Source organism: Strongylocentrotus purpuratus, unplaced genomic scaffold (genome assembly GCF_000002235.5).
Source record: "Strongylocentrotus purpuratus isolate Spur 01 unplaced genomic scaffold, Spur_5.0 spur5_scaffold_3, whole genome shotgun sequence".
Taxonomy (NCBI): Eukaryota; Metazoa; Echinodermata; class Echinoidea; order Camarodonta; family Strongylocentrotidae; genus Strongylocentrotus; species Strongylocentrotus purpuratus.
In genome coordinates this window covers 22,398,737-22,422,964 of record NW_022145609.1, presented here as the reverse complement: position 1 = coordinate 22,422,964, position 24,228 = coordinate 22,398,737, and the positions used below count along the sequence as shown (strand labels likewise).

The 24,228-nt window shown below is 40.3% G+C and overlaps 1 protein-coding gene across 1 annotated transcript; it reads right to left on the bottom strand.

Moving 5' to 3' along the window:
- Positions 1-555: 555 nt before the first annotated feature.
- On the bottom strand, positions 556-22,613 carry LOC763123. The gene is made up of 2 exons (XM_030996540.1): positions 22,528-22,613; positions 556-3,280 (listed from the first exon to the last, which is right to left on the bottom strand). The coding sequence occupies exon 2, from the start codon at positions 3,270-3,272 to the stop codon at positions 1,947-1,949; it is 1,326 nt and encodes a 441-aa protein (XP_030852400.1). The 5' UTR covers positions 3,273-3,280; positions 22,528-22,613; the 3' UTR covers positions 556-1,946.
- Positions 22,614-24,228: the final 1,615 nt, after the last annotated feature.

The following is a 24,228-nucleotide window of genomic DNA, read 5'->3' as shown; positions in this document are numbered from 1 at the left end:
TGTTGAAATGTTGCTACATGTTTGTTTTGCAGTTTACTTGTGTACAACTCCCATAGTGATGTCGAAATACAGTTAATTTTTACCCGACTGCAAAGAAAGCGTGTTTGAATCATTGTGAATAAGAAATCCAGAGGTCGACGGCTTTAAGCCCTCTCCCTGGGATTAAAGTCTTTCCAAAGGGCACTAGCGAATCTATTTGGTTTCGAATCCGAGTCCTCCTGGCCTCCGAGAACACCGCTCTATCCATAAACCATCTCTCCCTTGGTGTCTGGCTACGGGGGTGTCGGGATTTAGTAATGTGGGAACATAGAGATCTCGTAATCTTTGTGAGTGTTTCGGAACCTAAAGATGACGACAGTGATGAGGGGAATTACGAATGCTGGTTATCGGACTAAAGAAATATCGGGACAGTGGCATGATAATGGTAATGTTGTTGGAATAGAGGAATTGAAACATATGGAAGTCGTAGAATAGGGCTAGAACCACTCAAAATGGACCATCCACACTAACAACCACTCAATATCCACAATCAATGATTAGAGATATATACCATCATATTCTATTTTCTTTTTATTGCCAGACAAATGCAACAACCGTGCCTGAAAAGGGTATTTTTTAAATGAGAGCTCCGGGTTTACAATGAATCTGCGACATTTAATATTTTGTTTGCTTACATACACAGCAACTAAAACACAAACATCCGTCCATCGTTTGAATCTCTTGTAAGGCCCAAGTCGGCCATTGGTCCTTTGATCCCAGACTTTCGATTGTAATTTGTGGTCTGAGGAATAGGCCGGATCGATCGGCTCGTACAAACTACAACACACCCTAACAAATACCGATACATTTATCAATACTTAAAAAAGAACATTAAACATCTATGACACTGAGTTAAGGAGGTGCAATTGCATTTTCGTGTAACTACAACACACCATGTATTTTAGAACAGCTTATTTGTTTCTTAAAAGATGAGTTGACAGAGTATGCAAACCTAATACGTTCCACATGTTCTATGCATTACTTGGATATCGAAGTCGGAGTAGTTAGTATTATGTAATCTTTATGCAAGAGTTAGTTGTTACAGTAGTTAAATAGAATATCAGCAGTTTGTATGTACATAACAAAATCATATGCCAAGTCAATTATCTACGAACTATGTATCTTCGCAATGCTTTTGACATTCCCATATTACTTAACCTCCTTTCCCAGCACGAAGTGACAATTCTGAATTTGTTTACTCATACCTAGATATTTAACCAATTGATGGGCCGTTCGTTTCATAGGTAGAATTTTCAGCATCAATTCATACGTACCATATCGCAGTTCTCTTATTTGATATTTACAACAAATTACATTGAAATGGATATATATTATTATATATATATATTTCTACAGGGCTGCATTCATCGGCGACAAATTTGAAATGTAGATCTGAACAAAAAAAGAATGATGAAGAAAATAAATTGGCTTTCTTTCAGATCTATAGAAGTGTAACAACTGTTTTGTTCACATGAAGTATTTATATGTACACTTTACTTTCTCCTGCCATACACTATAAGTCAAGTATTGTTTTATTAGTTGGAATAGCCTTCATTTCTCTCCGGTTTTGTCCATCTCCCATTTTGACATTGTTATTTACAAATTAATGATTTAAAGGTACAACCTATTATGAACGTTAATCCGATGCAAAGTATAGATACAATGTTTGAAATAATAATGTTTCCATGTAAAACCTTCATTGAATCAAATATTTAGCTCTTTTTTTTTCTTGAATAAAACTTTAACTTGGTTTGTATTTTGATAAACTAAAAGATTTCCAGCAAATCTGTATCGATCTTGCTTTGAATAATCGAAGCCGTATATTTAATTGAATAGGTAGAAGTGATAGGAACTAAAAACTTATCCGAATGTGTAGATGATATGCCGTGTTGCAATATCAGGCAAGCTTACTTCCCTAATTTGGGGCGCTGGCGGGCTCTGAAGTTGGCCCTTTTTTCATCTTCTACCAGGGCTGCGTCGGGCTCATCTCGCTTTCCAGGTCTTCTTCCCCGTCCTCTGAAGTAGTTCGCTCTCTTTTCCTCATCCATGAATTCATCTACCAGGGCTGCATCGGGATCGTCTCGCTTTCCGTTACCGCGGAGCCGACTTCTAAACATGTTCGCTCTCTTTTCTTCATCCACGAATTCATCACCGAAATCGTCACCTACCAGGGCTGCGTCGGGATCGTCTCGCTTTCCTTTACCGCGGAGCCGACTTCTAAACATATTAGCTCTCTTTTCCTCATCCCAGTCACCAGGTACCAGGGCTTCGGCTGCGTCGGGATCGTCTCGCTTTCCCTTACCACGGAGCCGACTTCTAAACATATTCGCTCTCTTTTCCTCACTTAAGTCACCACCAGGTACCAGGGCTTCGGCTGCGTCGGGATCGTCTCGCTTTCCTTTACCGCGGAGCCGGCTTCTAAACATATTCGCTCTCTTTTCCTCACTTAAGTCACCACCAGGTACCAAGGCTTCGGCTGCGTCGGGATCGTCTCGCTTTCCTTTACCGCGGAGCCGGCTTCTAAACATATTCGCTCTCTTTTCCTCACTTAAGTCATCACCAGGTACCAGGGCTTCGGCTGCGTCGGGATCGTCTCGCTTTCCTTTACCGCGGAGCCGGCTTCTAAACATGTTCGCTCTCTTTTCCTCACTTAAGTCATCACCAGGTACCAGGGCTTCGGCTGCGTCAGGATCGTCTCGCTTTCCTTTACCGCGGAGCCGGCTTCTAAACATGTTCGCTCTCTTTTCCTCTTCCCAGTCACCAGGTACCAGGGCTTCAGCTGCGTCAGGTTCGTCTCGTTTTCCTTTACCGCGGAGCCGACTTCTAAACATGTTCGCTCTCTTTTCCTCATCCCAGTCACCAGGTAACATGGCTGCATCGGGATCGTCTCGCTTTCCGTTACCGCGGAGCCGACTTCTAAACATGTTCGCTCTCTTTTCCTCATCCCAGTCACCAGGTAACATGGCTGCATCAGGGTCGTCTCGCTTTCCTTTACCGCGGAGCCGACTTCTAAACATATTCGCTCTCTTGTCCTCACTCAAGTCATCATCGGGTACCAGGGCTGCGTCAGGCTCGTCTCGCTTTCCAGGTTTTCTCCCCCGTCCCCGGAAGTAGTTTGCCCGTTTGTCGACATCTTCTGTAACCTCACCGTCAGCTTTGATACTGGTTGTGGTGATAAGGAGACATAGAGCTCCTAGGAGCAGACCTGCCCATAGATATGCGTTTCGTGACATCGTAGCTCCTGCACAAAAGAAACACAAGATACAATGGCAAACTGTTAAAGGTGAAATTCAAAGAAAATCACAAATATGTTAACTAATGTATCACTAGAAACTGGTAAGCTAACAGATGGCCATCGTACAAGTTTTAGGTCAACTACATATTGGGTGATTTATACAAATACAAATACAACCACCTCCTTAGCAGCTGGAATATACGAGAGATTCGCCGGAAAAATAACGATGTTTTAATGACGTCACTATATGAACCAATACTGCCCAAGCAGACGACATCCCATAAAGAATGAACATAATTGCAAAGCCATTATTTGTCAAATTATAATGAGTTTAGTGTATATAAATGTAATGGCATGTCAAACCATTCAAAAGGGGATATGACCCGATTCTGATAACTAAAATCTTTTGCTTGTAAATACACAGGATAGGGGTTATAATTAACAACCAAAGAAACCAGACTTTCAAAATGAAGGCCCCCCGGAATGATACTCAGGACGGTATTTGTTCCCTCTTGGAACGCCGAACATACCGCGGTGTGTGCAGCTGAATATACAATGGCGTCTTATTTTGTTTACAAGCGACAGATTCCTTTTTTTGTGTATCGTTGCATTTGTCATCAAAATAAAACCATGCGCCGGGTTTAGAGTGAGGCAATAGATTATACATTTAGCCTGACGGTAGTGAAGTAAGAAATCATGTCCATACTGTGATCTCACACATCTCCACAGCGTTCGGAGAGCTCTTCAGGTGCTATGCCGGGGCTGTATTTAAGCGTTTTGTAATTTATAATAATCATTACTTCGAATGTTACCAAGCTTTGAATTTTGATAACCTAGTCGAATCAAAGTTTCAACTTTGCAATAATGAACATAAAATTAGTTATTAAATTCAATGAATATCTACTTTAAGCGTTTGTGTAACTTCAAGTATTGTATCGTATAACTGACATATGATGAGAAAAAGATTTGTCATGCTTTAAAACAATACTTAACTGAAGAACTTTCCGTCTTCGGGTAATGTGCACAGCGACGTCTCATTATGTCAGCTTGCCAACAGTGTGTAACCCAATACTTAATTACCACAAGACAGACAGGGGACTCGATGCGAGAACCAACAGCGCAGCTAGGGAAGCATCGAGTTACGGGACCATACTGCTACAGCGGACCTGAGTTGCGCTAGAGGAGAATTTGCGGTAGTGGTACCGTAGGGCTTTAAACCATGAACCATGCTGTTTTAGTCCTCTATCTTCAGCTTATGCCTTTTAATTTTTAAGAGCAACTTTCACGAAATTCATAGTAAAGCCAACGAATTCAATTGATTGTGATGTCAGGGTATGAGACATAACAAGCTTCAGATATAGGATAATTCATACCATCCCTTTGGCCGTTTCATTTCCTATGGCTATTTGACATATTTTGGAATTTAAATACTAAGGTGGCCTAAAAGATGAGGTACTGTAGATAGTAGCAGAAACCATTGCAACTTAGAGGCTGTTCACACCGGCAGAGATAGCGCGCGCTAGACCGCGCTATCTCTGCGGTGTGGGAGGTACATGGGCGTACGCAGGATTTTTTGAAGGGGGGGGTTTTAAAATATTTTGCTCCCGAAAATTTGAAAATCGCGCCGGCCGAAAAGTCGCTCAGTGGGGGGGGGGGGGGGGGGGGGGGGGGGGGGGAAGCGGATACTTTTTTTTTTTTTTTGGAGGTCAAAAAAAATCGCAACGACTCAGCCAGCCGAAAAGTCGCTCAGTGGGGGGGGGGGGGGGGGGGGGGGGGGGGGGTAAGCGGACACATTTTTTTTTTTTTGGTCTCGAAATTTCATAATTTGACATTTTTTGTCGTTGGGGGGGGTAAGGTCACCTTATTTAGGTTAGCCGTGGGTATAATTTTTTTTTTTTTTTTTTAAAATATAAAAAAAAAAAAAAAAAAAAAAAAAAAACCAAAGGGGGGGTTTTAGGGTTTTTTAGGGGGGGTTTACATACATAAAAATACCAAAGGGGGGGTTTGAACCCCCAAAACCCCCAAAACCCCCCCCTGCGTACGCCCCTGGGGAGGTACAACGTCGTTTCGGTCCGCCACACAGCGAGCCACGGCGAGCCAAAACGGTGTGCCACTGGAGCACCTCTTGGGGGTGATCCACGAGAGATAGCGCGGTCTAGCGCCCGCTAGAAAAAAGGGGGTGCTACGATAGACCGTGCTATCTCATTGCGGTGTGAACAGCCTCATAGTCTGTTGAAGGTAGAAAATGTGCCTGCTTTTGTGACATGCGCTCTAAACTAGTGTTATTTCAAATCATTATTGGTAATATTATTATTATTATTTCATTGAACTATGAGCTATGAATAATGACCGCTTCTTTAGCCCTATTTCGAATAGTAGTAAAGCAGTCATCCGTCGTAACGTTTGCACCAAATTATTGCGACTAGTAAAGACCCTGCCATAACCATGCATATGTGCCGGACGCGGCGCCACGTGGATACTACCAAACCCATTCCGAACAGACCGGCTTAATTGACCAACGTAGGAAATGCAATTTCTATTGGTTTGTAGTCGGTCTCATATCGGCCCCGTTGGTGTGACTTCAGCAATATGGACGTTTAGATTTACACGACGAGAACATAGACTGCCACGTGTGACATCCTTTTAAGGCAATGTGACTTCCTTTTAAGGCACTGGCATTGCCCGGTAGTGCCTTAAAAGGATGTCACACGTGGCAGTCCACGTTTTCGTCGTGCAGATCTAAAAGTCCCTATTTACCACGCCGGGACATATCACAACGTATTAACAACAAACTCCGTAATTCAAATCATGCACGTTTACATCCCGTCAATAAATCCTTGGAGAGTAAGAATCCTTTCAAAACCCTTCAAAGTATTACTTTTATATCAAAGAAACCTGGGAGATTCTCCTTCAAAGATTAGGGTGAACAGGAGCGACCATCTTCCCGAAGGCTGAACTATTGGATAAACGTTCCGACTTGCGTCAAACTATTCACCTGACAACGAGCCAAACGTCAAACTCTACCTCATCCAATTCATTAGCACGATTTCACAGTCCCGCCTATAGGGTATGGTGTATTGCCCCTACCAATGTCCTTTCATATGCCAGCCAGGCAACCCTATAGAAGAATTTCTGAAGACGCGGAAACATGCTTTCACGTGGGCACGCCCAACCATGTTTTGCAGGTGTTCCAACAACAACGGTGTGCGTTTCCTCACGCTGGCGTGCATAATAGCGCAACAGGGAACGTCTTTCACTTCGAATATGTACGAAAGACTGATTTCAAATGAATCTCAATTTATCAATGGTTAACGATTATAACCAGATAACGGTAGAATATTGAATAGGACACTACAAGCGCGAAACGCGCAGGTGCCCAATGTCACATTTATCCGGATTGATCGAGGCTTTTAAAGAACCTCAATTGAATCGTTCAAACTACTCTTTACCTGACGCGAGGTTTCCTTCAGACATGAGACAAAGTAACCTTCAGTGCATTGGCAACAATGTGACCAAGAAGAAACGAACTTCAAAGCTCCTTAATTCACATCTGTTTCAAACAGAAGATAGCAAAAGTTCCAGGCGAAATCCATTTTCCAGTATTAAATTCAGTTCCAATTTTCCTGAGTTTATTCAAGTTTTCCTGGCTATATTCAAATATTTACTTTCAAGGCATAATGTGACATCAATCAAGGAAATCATGGTGCCGAATACACACACTGAAACAAAAAAAAAGATACGAGTAACACATTTTACCTTCATAAAATAAGGCAATGACCTACATAGTTAATCCCTTTGCCATACAAGGTTGAGTTGAAATTACGACCTTTTTATGATCGTAAAATAATCAGCTTCAATTATTTTCTTCCCCTTCTTCCCCTATTTTCTTCCCCTGTTATGTTTCATTTATACATATTTCTTTTTAAAACTTTTCTCTCTCTCTCTCTCTCTCTCTATGACATATTGACCCCATAACCAGGCGCGGATCCAGGATTTCTTAGGGGAGGGGGCCCAATTTTTTTTTTTTTTGCTCCCGAAAATTTGAAAATCGCGCCGGCCGAAAATTCGCTCAGTGGGGGGGGGGGGGGGGGGGTGGGTGGGTACAGAGCACAATTTTTTTTTTTTTTTTTTTTTTTTTTTTTGCTCCCGAAAATTTGAAAAACGCGCCGGCCAAAAATTCGCTCAGTGGGGGGGGGGGGCCCGGGCCCCCCCTGGATCCGCCACTGTCCATAACCATATCATGCTCTAACCCCTCCTATGTTCACTTTCTTATTTTCTATCCCCCATCTACCCTTTTTTCTGCATCTCCCTCTCACATCATGTCACTGTCTCTTTCCATCACTCGGCCGTTGGCCCTGTCTCCTTTCTCAGAGACCTTTCCACTTTGTTGCACCTTTAATTATGTGCACTTCCCTGGAGGTCTTACAACCCTAATATTTGCATATCAGGGTCCACAAGACAGCCACCTTCCATTTTGCTCCAGCGCCGTAAAATCTGCCTCTTCTCATCGACAACGGGGCAGAATTTCATCTCCGAATTGTGACTATTATATAGGCACCGCATTAGGCTAAGTGATTTTGTTCTTTAGTTATGGTTTCTTGCTCAAACCTCTATACATCATTTGTCGCGCCGATCAGGGCATGCAGCAAATAGACATTAGACCTAGAGCACGTGATGTTTATCTTATGTCATGCCACTCAGTGATGCCTCACATGTTAAAGCTAGTGTTCAGCATTTTCACGAGATAATGAAAATGTTTGAATTGTCCCTGCCTGTATATCAGCCTTCAACTGCTACCCGTAATTTGCCTAAACATGTCCCAAACAGGAAGTCCAAAGTTCCTCCGTTTTCTTTTTGGGCATGATTTATCCATGAATTATTACGCAAGAGAAAAACATCTGAGAACCATCCCCCTCCCCCCCCCCATCATTTTCCATTATTTTGGGCCTCTCCTAAGAAAATATTACGTCCCAGTCCATCTATCTGCTATCTGTTCACTTAAACGAGTATTATTTTAGCCACGTCTATTATTGCTGTGTCATATCTTTGTAAATGTACTATGGCATTTTATTTTAACTGCTCTGTATGAACGTTATGCTTTTTGATGTTAATATGTTCATGTTTATTCAGGGCCCCATGGAAGACCACTACTTATTGGTGAATGAGCTACCCTGACAAAAGATTAGAGGGTAAGCGGACATTTTTTTTTTTTTTTTTTTTGGAGTCCCAAAAAAGATCGCAACGACTCAGTCAGCCGAAAAGTCGCTCAGTGGGGGGGGGGGGGGGCCAACCCCCAAAAAGGTAAAAATCGCGTGATTTTGCATGATTTTTTTCTCAAGGGGGAGGGGCCGGGGCCCCCGGCCCCCCCCCCCCCCTGGATCCGCCACTTTTACCATTCGGCAATAATTCACAACGCCTCGTTGCATTAGGGATCCATTTGGTTTCAGATGATCTTGAGAAAAACTATGGCATGTCCTTAAGAGTGACCTTGATAAAAGTGCATAGATATATTTCGATGGCTATTGTCGGTCAAGACAGCGCAAGGCCGACACAACGACAAAAACAGTGGACGAAATGCCCGATCACTCTGACTTGAACGAGCTCATTCTGGTCCAGGATCGTGCCTTTGGTCTCAGGCCAGGCAGGTTGACTGAAGGTCCACGAGATAAAATTTGTATCATTTTTTTTACCAGTCAAAATAATGAAGGAATCAAAGGGGGTAGATCATTTGCTGCTTCTGCATCTGGGGCGTGGACGGTGGACCAGTCTTCCTCGGTACCTTCGCTCATGTGACCTGCTATTTACTCTAGAGACCTAGCTTAAAGCCTGTCTGCACTAGTTTGGCCAGGAGGCATTAGACCTCCCTTCATGGTCACTGACAGGTGGTTATCTCATCAAATCAGCTTTCAGTAACATAAGAAAAATTGAGGAGATCATGGGGAAACCAACGGGTAAACCGCAAGTTTTAGCTACAAGTAATGCAGTCCCGCTTCAAGACATACCTATTCTATTGCTTACAGCTAGTTGTAAGCAATAGAATAGGTATGGCCCTGAAGGGACATCGCGAATAGACTAAATCGTGAAAAATATGCGATAAAATTCACGATATCGTCAATTTTATCGCATATTTTTCACGAAGAAATTCACGAAATTGACGATATCGTGAACTTTATCGTGAACTTTTCACGATGAAATTGACGATATCGTGAATTTTATCGTGAAAAGTTCACGTTATAAAGTTCACGATATCGTCAATTTTATCGTGTACTCTATCGTGTACTCTATCGTGTACTCTCCTGACGGGCGCTTCGTAAACAAAACCAGCCCTAGCTGGGGGAGACAGAGAGAAGGAAAAAAGGGAAAGGGAAAGAGAAGATAAAAGGAAAGAAAGAATAATAAGAAGAAAAGAGGGAAACGGGGGGGGGCGAAGGGCTCTTGCTCCTCCTCACTCCCCCCCCCCCCCCCCCCCCCCGCCAAAAAATAAATAAGGAGAGAGAGAAGGGATAGGGAAAGGGAAAGAAAATATAAAAGGAAAGAAAGAAGAGGAAGAAGGAAAGAGGGAAACGGGGGAAGGGCGAAAGGCTCTTACCTCCCCCCCCCCCCCGCCAAAAAAATAAATAAGAGAGAGAGAGAGAGAGAGAGAAGGGAAAGGGAAAGAAAGAAGAGGAATAAGAGGGAAACAGGGGAAGGGCGAAGGGCTCTTGCCTCCTCCCCCCCCCCGCCAAAAATAAATAAGAGAGAGAAGGGAAAGGGAAAGAAAATATAAAAGGAAAGAAAGAAGAGGAATAAGAAGGAAAGAGGGAAACGGGGGAAGGGCGAAGGGCTCTTGCCTCCTCCCTCCCCACCCCCCGCCAAAAAAATAAATAAGAGATAGAGAGAGAAGGGAAAGGGAAAGTGAAAGAGAAGATAAAAGGAAAGAAAGAAGAGGAAGAAGAAGAAGAAAAGAGGGAAACGGGGGCGAAGGGCTCTTGCATCTTTCCTTTTATCTTCTCTTTCCCTTTCCCTTTCCCTTCTCTCTCTCTCTCTGATTTATTTTTTGGCGGGGGGGGGGAGGGGGGCAAGAGTCCTTCGCCCTTCTCCCGTTTTCCTCTTTTCTTCTTCTTCCTCTTCTTTCTTTCCTTTTATCTTCTCTTTCCCTTTCCCTTTCCCTTCTCTCTCTCTCTCTGATTTATTTTTTGGCGGGGAGGGGGGGGGGAGTGAGGAGGAGGCAAGAGCCCTTCGCCCCCCCCCCCCCCGTTTCCCTCTTTTCTTCTTATTATTCTTTCTTTTCTTTTATCTTCTCTTTCCCTTTCCCTTTTTCCTTCTCTCTGTCTCCCCCAGCTAGGGCTGGTTTTGTTTACGAAGCGCCCGTCAGGAGAGTACACGATAGAGCACACGATAGAGTACACGATAAAATTGACGATATCGTGAACTTTATATCGTGAACTTTTCACGATAAAATTCACGATATCGTCAATTTCATCGTGAAAAGTTCACGATAAAGTTCACGATATCGTCAATTTCATCGTGAAAAGTTCACGATAAAGTTCACGATATCGTCAATTTCGTGAATTTCTTCGTGAAAAATATGCGATAAAATTGACGATATCGTGAATTTTATCGCATATTTTTCACGATTTGGTCTATTCGCGATGTCCCTTCAGGGCCACCATAACTAGCCACTGCTCCAGTTATTATCAGGACGGCATAATTAAGTCAGTAGTTTTTCAGTATCATCAGCGACTTTGATTAGACAACTAGATATCGGCGCTCTGCAAGTTTCCAGCATTGAATTAAGGGTAACGAATTGTGCTTGTCATGAATGGCAGATAAGGGAGACAAGTATAGGAGAATTGGGTAGGGTAATTGAGACAAAGTATGGCCAGCTTTGTAGAGCTATAATTATGCAGGCAATGATAAATGTACATCAAAAAGGGAGAAGAAGAATACATAATCGGAGTGAAAGTTTAGAAAAATGCGTTTCATGAAACGAAAAGCTTGTTCAAACCAATCGCCGAATTATACAAATGCATCATTATTCTTATCAAAACAATTTTACAAATATTTTGCATTGTAAGGTGAATGATTGCAAGAAGTGATCGAATGGGCCAATTAATCTATAAAAAGATTAAGGGAAATCGATGTTTGCTTCCAAGGATAAATTGTTTTCTTTCTTTCATACTGTTCTAACAATTACTTTCTAAAGGCTCGTTCACATATGTCAATTTAGAGCGAATTGGATCGCGATGCAAAGATTGATTTTTTTTAATTTTTTAATTTTTTTTTTTTTTTTTTTTTTTTTGGGGGGGGGGGCGTCCATTCACACCCGGCGATTATTCAGAAAAATCACAAGACTTACTGCGTATTGGATCGCGATGCGAATCGCGAAGATTAGTGAAATTATTCTGCCCACACACGCGGGAAAAAAAATCTCACTTTTTCTGTAGGTGTGTACGCCCCTAATATGTAATGTACCTTGATCCATAAATGATTAATATAAATCGCTTTTCATATATTACGTAAAGTCTCATTTGAGTTTTAAGCAATGTTGCTATATCGCAGTTACCCCAAACGTATAATGTGTATGCTAAAGTACAATCTTTATATGATTTTTTGGATGACGGGCGAATACAAAAGGAATATGAATTGAATATATCTTTCAGCTCCTATAAATGTCCTACAAATGGCTGTCACATCCTTTAAGAGGAGTTCATTAATTCCAGAGAGTAGAGTAGATCGACCCGAGCTTATGCTTGTCTGGGAAGCGCATCCAAGATGGAACATACACTGACAGGTCGGAGCTTTTCAAGCCAGTGTTAAGTAGGACCCATTTCACATGAAAAATGTATATTTTATTTAGCGAAGAATGGTTCACAAAGCCCCATGCAGTTGGATTGCCATCACAATAAACCACAATTTAGGTCTGGTATTTCACAAGTATGTCAAAGTGACCAGTTTTATCAATAGAACGCAACGCGTTATGCTCGCACAGCGTTCTCACAGAAACAGTATCAAAGGTAGTATGGAAGTCATATCACCGAGGCACTGCGACTATTCAATTTTTTTCGCGATGTTTATCCTACTTTTACTTATTAATGAATTTTGTAATCTACTGTTATTAATGCATTTTTATATGATACATGTGAACCAAGTATTGTTAGTCTTCGGACTTATTATTTGGTATATTTTTAAACCGAAATTGAATTAAATTGAAAAAGAAAAAAAAAGTTCCCACAAGATTCCGCTGCGAGCTTTGCGGTGTTGTTGCGTTTTCGCCTCATTCCGGGGTCACCAATAGGGCTATCTTATACCAGCGGTATTCCAGCTGAAAACTTGCTCCATCAAAACAATTCAAGACTCGCACAAAGTGTATTCTTAATGAAAATGATCATCAATTGCTTTTATTTTTAAATGTGAGTGGGGCAAAAGGTAGAGCATTAATTGTTGTCAACGGCATCGCAGGCAAACCCATGTCACAACCAATTAGCATAAGTTTGGTACGCAGTAGGTTTAAGGGAATAACGAAAACAAATTATATTCGATGTTTCAGCAAAGAGTTACTATACTGCAACTAATTGGGGGGGGGGGGTACAAACAGTGAAAAGTAAACCATTGTTTGAATTTATATGAAATAACAAAATGTGTTTCTTGCACCTTGTATAAACGGCTTTCATTATTATGATTTAGGGATTACAAAATATGAGATTAATGGATCAATGTACCATTATGTGCCATATTATTTCAACAATAGAAAGTCTTTTTTACCCCTAGGACACGTAGTTATTCATGTAATAAATGTGTTGAGAGCAATCATAAACAATAAAAATGAGGCTAACATCAAATAATCGGGCATTACATTGAATAGTTTATATATTTCTTTGAATGGTTATTCCAATTCCTGGGTGTAAATCGCTCTTAAGATATTGTTCTCGTGTCATTTAACGACTTGAACATGACGAACGGTGCTCTTTCTCTAGCCGAAGTCTTATTGCCAATAGTTTACCCCAGGGATCTTTACCGGTCACATTGTTTTTCAAGCCTTTCTATCATGGTATGTTCTCCGAGGCTGATGTATCATGCACTCCGATGATAATAGCCCAAGAAACGTTGATTTCCCGACAAAAAATGAAAGTAACATTGAATTTTTTTTTTTATAGCATACAGAATACTTCTTTGATTCTATGACTCTGTCTTTAAAATCAATATAATCTCCCTGTCTTTCAAAGTCTTTCTCTTTCTTTATCTCTCTCTCTCTCTCTATCTATCTATCTCTCTATCTCTCTTCCTGTATAATCAATACACTGATTTATGTCTCCCCTGGCTGATGTCATCTGTGTAGAAATTTACTTATTTTTCATTCTGTTTTCTTAATTACACCTGTAACAAGTCCAGTCTCTCTTATTCAATATTGATTACTTTCAACACCTTCTCTTTCTATGTATCATCTTTCTCTCTTTCTTTCTCTTCCCTATCTATCTTTCTATATATCCTTACGTGTGATTAATTCCCCCTTTCCCTCTTCAATGCTTTTACGATCACTCTTCAATTTGATTCTAAGAGACATCCGTAATATATTGAATGTATCAGCAACGTGGCCCATCAGGGCGCCATTACGTTAAACTGTCAAACGGTGCGACGAAATGCACTCACTGCCCATCTCAAGGGGGTTTATCTGTCGCATTCGGGAATGGTTGAAACGGCAGCGGTTTCAGTCAAATATGTTGCTGGAAATGACACTATACAATTTTAAAGCCAAAAACGACATTAAAAAACTGAATTTCAGGGTATTTGGAGTCGTAAAGTGATAATGATAACTCAAAATGGCAAAATGATTTAAACTGTTGTGACAGGAAATCGATGTTCTCCCAGGAAAACAGGCATTTTTGGTAAATTTAAGTCTTAAAATGTGCATGAAATTTCACACGAGAGTCACTTTTGCATGAAATTATTATTAGGAAAGGTAAGGTTAGATTGCAGCCTTAATGACTCCATTTCAATCCCTTTCCGGTTTAAGTTCGAAAGTATTTCATGTTACTGAACTGCTCATAAGAAACATCGATAAAATGGTTCTAACGATCAATTTATCCAGTTAGTAACGGGTAATATTGGCTAATTGTAAATCGCATCCATAACTTCCCCCATCGCGGAAGAGATGGCGTGTGTTTTCCCAAAACCTGCTTGTACCAACATACACACAACGGGAATTATAACGGTAATTTAGTATGTATATGGATGTGAGAATACTGTAAGTTATACATTCATAATTTAATTTGAATAAGAAGGGGGAAAAGGGGGAAAAATAAACATACCGTGTGAGTGAGATAAGAACCACGACAAAAAGTTAAATTAGGTTTAAGGGAAGTATTGCGTTCGAAACGTGATTTTCTAATCTTATTTCATATAATTCTCCGAATTTCTACCCGTTTGAATAATTCATTTTTGAGACATTGTCTTTTATACAAAACACTGTAAATGGCGATTTGGGCATTTAGGTTTCAACCTTAACTTTTGAATAAGCTTTTAGCCGAAGTCACGCCTTCTTGTCTGCAGAGAACGGAAGCGTGAGAGCTGACACTAACTCGAGACAAAATCAACTTAAAAGCATGTTAACATGATTAGGGGATCCTGGCATTGCCATTATGCATAATGTTGGCAACGTTAACAGGTGTCTACGATGCGAAAGGGACTCTTAAAGTAATGGGTCGCCTGAAGCTGTTAGGTAGGATCAAAGTATACTTCAAACATGGTTAAACTGTGGAATGAGCTTTTTATGGGGAATGGGTTTGAGCCGACAGACAAACCTCTCTTTGGTTTTGTAAACCATCTTTTTTAATTTAAGAAGCGGCCTATTATCCTCTTGTCTACCACCTTTTGCGACCGACTAATATGATTAAAACCCTTTCAAGATGGTCTGCTGCTAACCCCCTTCCTTCAGGTTCTTCAATTCGGAAGAATCTCCTGTAATCTACCTTGATGCGATCGCGTATTAGATCCGACCTCGATGGTGCTGTGTGATAGACAACGAATTATCAGGTGATCTTTAAACGGGATCATGTGACTGGTCTGCTCTCGTCCTAATTCGCATCCATCTTGATCAACATGGCTCACCATTCGCACGCCAGGTTAACGCGGCGGAATGGACGGGAAGAAAGTGTTTCTCCTAAAACTAAAACAGTGTTCCGAGGTGAATGGGTGAGAGGATCTGTCATTGTCGATAAAGGAGCAACATCGTACTGTCATCCTTACGGATGCCAGAATCAAGCGTGTTACATTCGATTGGATGCATGTGGTCGCTATAATCGCCTTTGATATCCATTCTTCTTCTCTGCCCGAAGCCTTTAATAACATTGAAACGGCTGGTCTGCACATTCGTGTGAACAAAACCAAAGACGGTTGACAATTGAGAAGAATAGGTAGGCTGCTTTTGTTGTATAAGTGCCGACAATAATAAAACACCAGCAATTCGGATGAGAAATCTTTAATCATGAGCATTTTCTCTGAGAGGTAATTAAGCCCGAAAGTGTCAATTTCAAAGTATGATATTCCCGACCACAAGTCGATTTTCGATTGGCAATTCATTTTTTGTGGTAAAGTACAGCAGCATCGGTTAGGCGGCAAATGACGTAACAGTTCCCTTTCAGTACTCCGTTGAGTCCATGCACCGTGAGGGACATAATGCGTAATTTTTGATAACACATTTACCGCAATTAAAATTACCAATGTTTTGTGAATAAAAGAATGGTTACTGTGGTTGATGGAGAAAACGGATACCGATTTTTAAAACTATGTTTTTCAAGAATATTTATACCTCAAGAGGCAGACAGGAAACATATTTTCAAGAGATGCTTAATGAGCAAAAACGTTTTAGAAGTGACAGTCCTTAAAATAGTTTAGGTTCTGTACCATTATGATGTTTTTAAACGCGTTAATTATGTAATTACGTAGTTACAGAAACGATTATTATAGGCCTTTTGTATACAAAAATAAAAAATATGAATTTGATTGTGTTTAATAAATCTTTATTCAGAGAAAGACTTTATAGAGTTCCGGATTCTTAACTAATATTTCCTCACCGCGTTATTGCACTCGTCATTTTCCATCGGTGTCTTGTACCTAGTAGAATTTAGTTATTAAAGTAATAAGATTCAAATATGAGATGGTACTAGGTACTGGTATGAGATAATGCGGTCGGATAATGTGACAAATCTACTATTAAGCTTCAATATAATGAATGATATGACGTCATATCTTTTGTCATTAAGCATCGGCTGATTTTCTTTCAATTCAATCTTTCGAAAGAAATCATGAATGATTATTCAAGTCTGAGGAAAAACAAGGAATGGTTGTGCAATTTTTGAGGCATTGATAAAAGGTGGGTTTAAAATGAAATTCACTCGACTGTATAATTTTATACAGAATTGTCGAGGTAGTGCCTTTGAGTTGTTAAAATATACACAGAGAACGGTAACATTATAATGCGGCTTTAACACCGGTAGATCTTAAACTGTCATGCACGGCTCAACGCCGATACACCGAGATAACTTTCATGATGGACGTGGGTATTTTGGTTTCTAGCGCATCTTATTTTCTGGGCCGGCAGCGTCCAACTACCACCAAAATGCGGTTAAGGTTTCCTTTCGGTGTATCCGTTCTTCTCTCCATCTGTTTCTATGAAAAACTGAATCAATGATGATGCCCGCAACCACGGAGCATGATCGCTTTCAAAATATGGTGAACCCTCGGATATTTTATTGAATAGAAAGAAGATCCCGCCATTCTAGACTTAGTATTTTTGTTTACATCAGCGGTAAGCTTGAGTTGGCGAACGATTTTCGGAGTTGAACGAAGGAGGTGTTATAGATATAGATGGAACTCGAACATAATCTACTGTAACACCTGCCTCAGTGGCGGATCCAGTATTCTCTGGCCGGAGTGGAGGGGGGGGGGGGGGAGGGTGAATCTGAAAAAATATCTGACAAGCGAACAATTTCCGGTCAAAAATTCATCTTGGCGAAATCACCGTTGTTACTTCTTTGGTAAAAGTTAAATATGAGAAACCCATTTTAAAATGGGTCTCTCATATGGGTCATCGACAAACTGGGTCGGAAAATCCCACATCAAAATTCTCGTGAAGCTCTTCGCCTATGCTAAGTCAATTTCATACTCTACCTAATTTCCTCGCTTCGAGTTAACTCATAATTCACATAATTATGGCCTACCTACTCAGATACATTTACTCGTGTTTGCAATGTCCCAATGTTCTAATTCAGGCGTCTGGCACATCGATTATTTCAATATTCAAACCATAGAATGGACACAGATACATTCATCAATGTGTCATGATCCTGATGTGGTCGCCGGCCATGTCGTCACCAACCAGGCCAGAAACTCATTAAAAAAGTTCAGAGGATTGTATTTCATATATCATCGACTCATGCTTCAAATGAATGAGTGTTTACATAGCCGAAGACGGATAAACGCGGGGATTATTGTTTCAGCTTCACGCAATAATCCCTTCATGATCAAGGGCAAGAGCCACTCATGATGATCATCACTGCAGATGATGTCATCCTAACATATTTGTTTTCGTTCATATCACACAGTATGGATTCTAACACGATATTGCCAATGTTGATACAAGTGATGACCGTCGTGTAAAAAGTATTTTCATACTTAATAGGCCCTTTTCCCCTTTTCCTACTGAGTTTCTTGATTTAGTGTGTCCTTTTTATTCAGGTTTATCGTCCGTCTTCTTGCACGTGTTAAGTGAAACCAATCTATCTTTGTCGGTATTTAATGATCTCGCCATAGTTCATGTTGACCCTTCCTTCATTTCTATTTTCTATGTGCTTTTAGGAATATAATGTCCACATAAACGGGGCCTTGCAGATGCCTCTTATCATTAATAATCATCATCATTAGAAGACGTATTATTTCTATTATTTTTAAAATTTTGTATTATCATCATTATTACTATCATAACTATTACTAATTATAAAAGTAGTAGGCAGTAGTAGTACAGCTGTAGCGGTAATATCATCTACATGTAGCAGTAGTAGTGGTAATATTGGTAGGTTTGTTTTTTCAGTTGTTGTAATGAAGATACTTTGTATTTAACCCGACCCACATCCTCATGTTTCGCTACTTGTCTACCACCATTACCTCTCTTCATCTATTCATCCCCTTCTCATTTGCATAGATGTTTCTCGAATATCTAATCCTACTTACGTTTTCACAAGTGACTTTTATTTCCAAGTTCTCGCACGTATTATTTACGCTACATCTCAGATACCCCCTGCACTACCAAAATAGCTGCATTCTTCATCGGAAACGGCAGAAAACGACCCTGAAGTGCATCCTTCAAGGTCACACTCTAGGTCCCTAGAGGCTTTACGGGTAACAGAAGCGCCCCTCTTCATCCTCCCAGCGAGACCTTGGTATACGCACTTGGTGTAGTCTTTCAGACCCTTGGGGATAAGAAGATAGCCGCTCTATTTTAAGAATCACCAATGGGTGTCGAACTTCGACTTCAATGTCGAAGCGCAAAATCCACCGTGAACGTTCACGTATTCTACTAGGTCCGATCGTAAGAGTTCGTCTTAAAGAGCAAAGCAGAATTATTTTTACACCATATACATATAACTCTTTACTTCTTAGCAGAACACATTCTACATTACAATGTGTTGCTTAGTTCACACGATTCTAAGGACTTTGAAGAAATTTACCAAAGAGCATTTTACCCAAAAATATTGTCCTACTTACAGAAATCATGTTTGGTTTACGTAATGTCTTCGTCATGTTCACTCATTTCAATAGATGACGAACAATTCTACTGAAGTTGCCCTAACTTGAATTTTCGAAATTCGTTGCGATCGTTTTAGTCGTTGGGCCTCTAAGTAAAAGAGCTTCAAATGGAGTATAAAACTTGACATCGTTTATTTTTTTGAGGAAGTGTTTTACAAAGATACGTACTCTCCTTTTCACTCATAGTTCAAGTGGTACTTCGAAAGACGTATAGCCAACTCGAAAATGTACTCTTGACTTTAAATGTCATGTCCAAATGGATCCTTCTAGGGGTACCTTGCTAAAGACAAAAAGGCTTGCTGTATTTCATATCACTTCAGACTACATCGAACTCGATATCTGAAGTACGACAACATTATCAAAGCCGGTCGGGAAAATATGAATCGGGTTTTCCTCAACAGGCGTCGTGCTCTTGGGTCAAGTTTCAGGTTCTTCTATCCTTCGCCTCACTCATCCATCCGCAATGTGCATACATATTTCGGTATGAAAGACCACTTGAGGTCTCTCGACAGCGAACCGTGGAGGAAAGAATCTCAGGTGTCTCATGACATGGGAAGCGCCCTGGGACGGGACGTGAGAGGTGTCCTGACACCGCATCGGCGCCGGGGGAATCAAAGACGTGGGCATCTCTATAGTATACAATGCCCGGCCGTCGAAAACTGACACCTTATCGTTTTTTGCCTTCCCTAGGTGTTCTTGGTGTGGTCTGAAACCCGCCGAGGTAGGTGCTCCCTTGTGCCACCCGCATGCCCTCCATGGTCTCGCATTTTCCAAAAGGTCCATGAATTTATACTGTTTGGGTTTGATCACTTTGTCCTAAAATCAGGTCCAGCTCTATGCAAATAACAATGTTATCTTCCGTAATTCACAAATTTTATAAATCCATCTCATTCAGAATAAATCCGCATTATTTAGGGAAATGTTGAGTACCGGTCATACAATAGTTATGTGAGAGAAACTGTCAAAAAGTTATTAGGACGGCTTAATCATGGGCCACTTCGGAATCCTCAAAATGATAACATGTTAAGTCAATCTTGTTGAAGAAAACAAATCATTTATAAAAAGCGCCACTTGTACACTTACTGTCAGGGTAAGACTTCCCAACCATGCATCGTATAAAATTTGCAATGTAAAGTCATTTTGCTATCATTCTATCATATCTTTTTCATAAGACATTGCTAAAAATCATACCGATGGTCTTGCACGTACTAGGAAGAATAAGAAGAATTTTTAAAAAATGAGAAAGTTCACAAGTTATTCTCGCCCTTGCAAAAAATAACCTCTTCCAGCGTAATAACGCTGTATGATTATAACGGAAAAACAGTTTTTGTTGTTGTGAAACGCTACGAACGTCATTACCCAGGAAATACACACTATATCTACACCCTCTCGCACACTTTGTAACCTCCGGAGTGCGAAGTCAAGGAAAAGCTATTTTCGCATATTATTTATTCATATCATGGGTGGATGAACGACGATTCGACTGCCTCATGTTCGAATTATCGTGAAGAATATGTGAAAAACATGAATTCTCTTGGGGGAAGACAAGATCTATGTAAAAGAAAGTATATGTGAGGACCAAGCTATTTCTCAACAGCGGGAATTCAACGATAATCTTGCCTGGATTAAGAGTTTGATTTTTAAAACCTACTGATTTAGACCCGATCAAAGCCGAGAGGTCGTTGATGATAACCGGTGAGGATTCCATGTCAATCAAACGATCACGAAAAGAAAATGTTTTTATTATCATCTTGGCAAGAATTAATTCCTTGAAATACTAGAGTACCGTAATGGCAGCCAAGCTAAAGCCGGGGTAATTGCGGAGCGCCACGGGTATCAAGTATGACAGATATGCGCGTTATACAAAACCCCACTATGACTTTGTTTAAACATGTTTGTAGCTTACACCCAGTAAATAAAGATCAAATATGTTTTAACAATTTAAATTTCTCCAAGGAAGCATTACATTTATTACAAAAATTAAAAAACCTACTATTATCATTATCGTAAGAACGCATTGGAGAGAGTTCGACACGGACTTTAAAGGAGAAAGAAAAAGACAACGGTGCATATTAAACACAATGGCAGCTTGAAGTGAAATACGAGAGCCCCGGATACATTCAGGGGGCACTTTGACTTTCAGATCATATCCGTTCACATTGATAATACACCCCCATCACTCCCACAGCAATGCTCACCAGGGACCCGTTTCACAAAACTTGTCATCAGCGACAAATGACAGTTGTTGTTATAAGCTACTCAAATCCTTGCTTCTGATTGGTTATCATCAGACTTGTCACTGATATTTGTCATTTGTCATTGGAAAAAGACTTTGTGAAACGGGTCCCAGGTCAGAGAAGTAGGTGACTCTTTAATATATTTACATTAGCTCAAATAACAAATGAAGTGACTCCGCTTTACTTGCAAAGAAAGTAGGGCGATATCAATATCAATGTGTTTCATTCTCCAGAGAGGGATATGATATTTTAAAGCAAAGCAAAGCAATTCATATTTTGCTACCTGATATCATTTCATGTATATGATGTGTGCCTCTTGGTTTTGGTGTGATGCGGTCATATATCCTAAGAGAAAGGTATGGCGGTCTTTAAACTGCTTATTATATTCCTAGGCCAGATAGAGTGTAGATTATCCCGCGAATTAGCTATTTTCCTGCGATTATTACAGTAATAATAATACTAATGATAATAATAACAGTAATAATAGTACACTAATAATTATAATAATAAATTACTAATACTGGTTGTAATTAAAATAATAATTGTGTTTAACCAGGGAAGCCGCATTTTCATCTTCTTTAGGGCCATGCATGGACTTACTTGTAAGTCCATGGGCCATGCAATCATTATTACCCCAAGCAGTAACAGGTACCCATTTACACCTGGGTGGAGAGTGGCAAATGTGGACAAAAAATTAATGTCTGGCCAAAGAACTGCCGGACTGGGATTCAAACTCTCAACCTTTAGATTGAGAGTCAATCGAATGACCCACTATACCACGACACCTCCACTCAAAAACTGAACTACTAGTAATGCATTTGATATAACATGGACGCTCCTTGATATAATTACCCCACTATCATTTTGGCATCAATAGCTTGCTCATTATTCTAGGCAATGAATTCCGTTCTAAAAACATTCAAGAAAGTTTTGTCGATTGTTCTGAGACTTATGCCTCAGCCAAGGGCATTAGCACCGGGACAGGATTCGAACCTCAACCCTTAAAAAAAATCCTCAATGACAAAATGACAAAAATCAGTGACAAATCTGCTGATAACCAATCAGAAGCAAGGATTTCAGTAGCTTTTAACAGAAACTGTAATTTGTTACTAATGACAAGTTTCGTGAAACGCTCACCAGGTCAGAGAAGTAGGTGACCATCAAATCAAATCAAATAAATAAAATCACTGTTTTCGGGTATGTAGTCGATACATCTATATATTGATAACTCACCTGTCTACTTCTATCGTGCGTCACAGACTTGCTTCGAGTACTGTCGATGAGGATCCTGTGAAGTTGGGAAAGAAAAGAAGATAGGGTGGAAAATGAATACTAGCAAATTTGAACACAACTAGATATTTCGTGGGGGGTGCGTGATTAAGAGTGTGAACCAGAGAAAGTTGCCTACTCACCTAAAATTCCTTATTATAATGGAATCAGCAACGTAAGTACAGCATGTTCAGGAAACACAACGATTGCTTGATGTTGAATTATTGGATTGCTTTACGGGGCGAATTTTAAAAATGAATTAACCATTGCCGTTTTGACCCGACACGTCAATCAAATAACTGCGGTGTATCAAATTTGGAGAAAATGCGCATAAACTTTCGAAGGACGTTCTTGAAAGCATTCGCAAATAACAATTGTGACTCTATTTGTTCGTTTTTCTCTCTATAGCTCTCTCTCTCTCTCTCTCTCTCTCTCTCTCTCTCTCTATCTCTCCATCGAATAATTAAAACACTCTTTTGACACACCTTCATCCCTTCCTATTGACATCATTCAAATTGAGAAGCAATTAACGGATGTCCTGTACAGTATTTAGGTTAATCATCGGAAACATCGAATTGATGTTCAGCATGTTTCAAGGGATTGAAGTTTCATTGAAAGGTATTTATTCGATCTCATCGTAAGTTTTCCGCAATATAGAGCAATTTCTTGATTCTTAATGGGTTGGCCTTGTCAGTAAATATGGCTATTGTGGAAGAACCTTATTCCCACGTTCTGATGTTTATACCTTCATATTGTTTAATATATTACACAGTAGGGCGTTGCACCAGTGAATGTATTTATTTTTCGTGACCTAGCCATTCCATCAGCTGATAAGTGATACAGTGAATTATTCTTCAGGGAATCCAAGCGTATTTTCCGCTGCACTCAGGTGAGAACTGTTCGAAAGTTGGAACAAGCTAAGGAGAGACAAGGTACTCCAATGGTTTCCTCCCAACTCTCTTAAGTATGATTTTTGTGGCGGATGTACTATTCTGCTGAAAATGAGTTTGTTATCACCTAATAACACATTCTTAATGTTCTTGAAAACGAAGCAGTTTTCCAAGATGCCACATACCAGGTGAACTATTACATATTTTGTTTAAGGTTGATGGGTTGGAATGTAGGGTTAACCATATAGGGTTTACATAGTTTACATAGGTCAAAGTTACTGTCTAAGCAACATATTGCCACACACAGTTTGATCATATAGAGAGTTTGAAACTATACTTGCTTATTGACTTGCATTGCTACGAAAGGGATGCAGGGACGCATGTGCCCCCACCAACAAAATGGTCACCCCCTAAATAAAATATCGGGAAAGGACGGGAGTTACACGACTTACTTCCACCATATTACCGAATTGAAAGCACTACGGTTCACTTAGTTTTACCCTTTCTCTTTGGAAGGCTGATTTAGTGCTAATAATTTGCGAAAACTGTCTGTGTGGACAGCGTTTCATCATCGTTACCCACATCACACTGTGAGACCATATAACTCCTCGGTGAGACACAGCTTGGTGATAACGCGCGAAACCATTTAATGCAGGAAGCACCAAGCTGCCAATTTCTCCTTGATTTGTCTGCGCTGGAAAAGAAATCCCAGGCAATCTCGATTTGTATCTATTAAATAGAGGAAGTCAGGGGGAACGAGGATTGTCACCAAAGA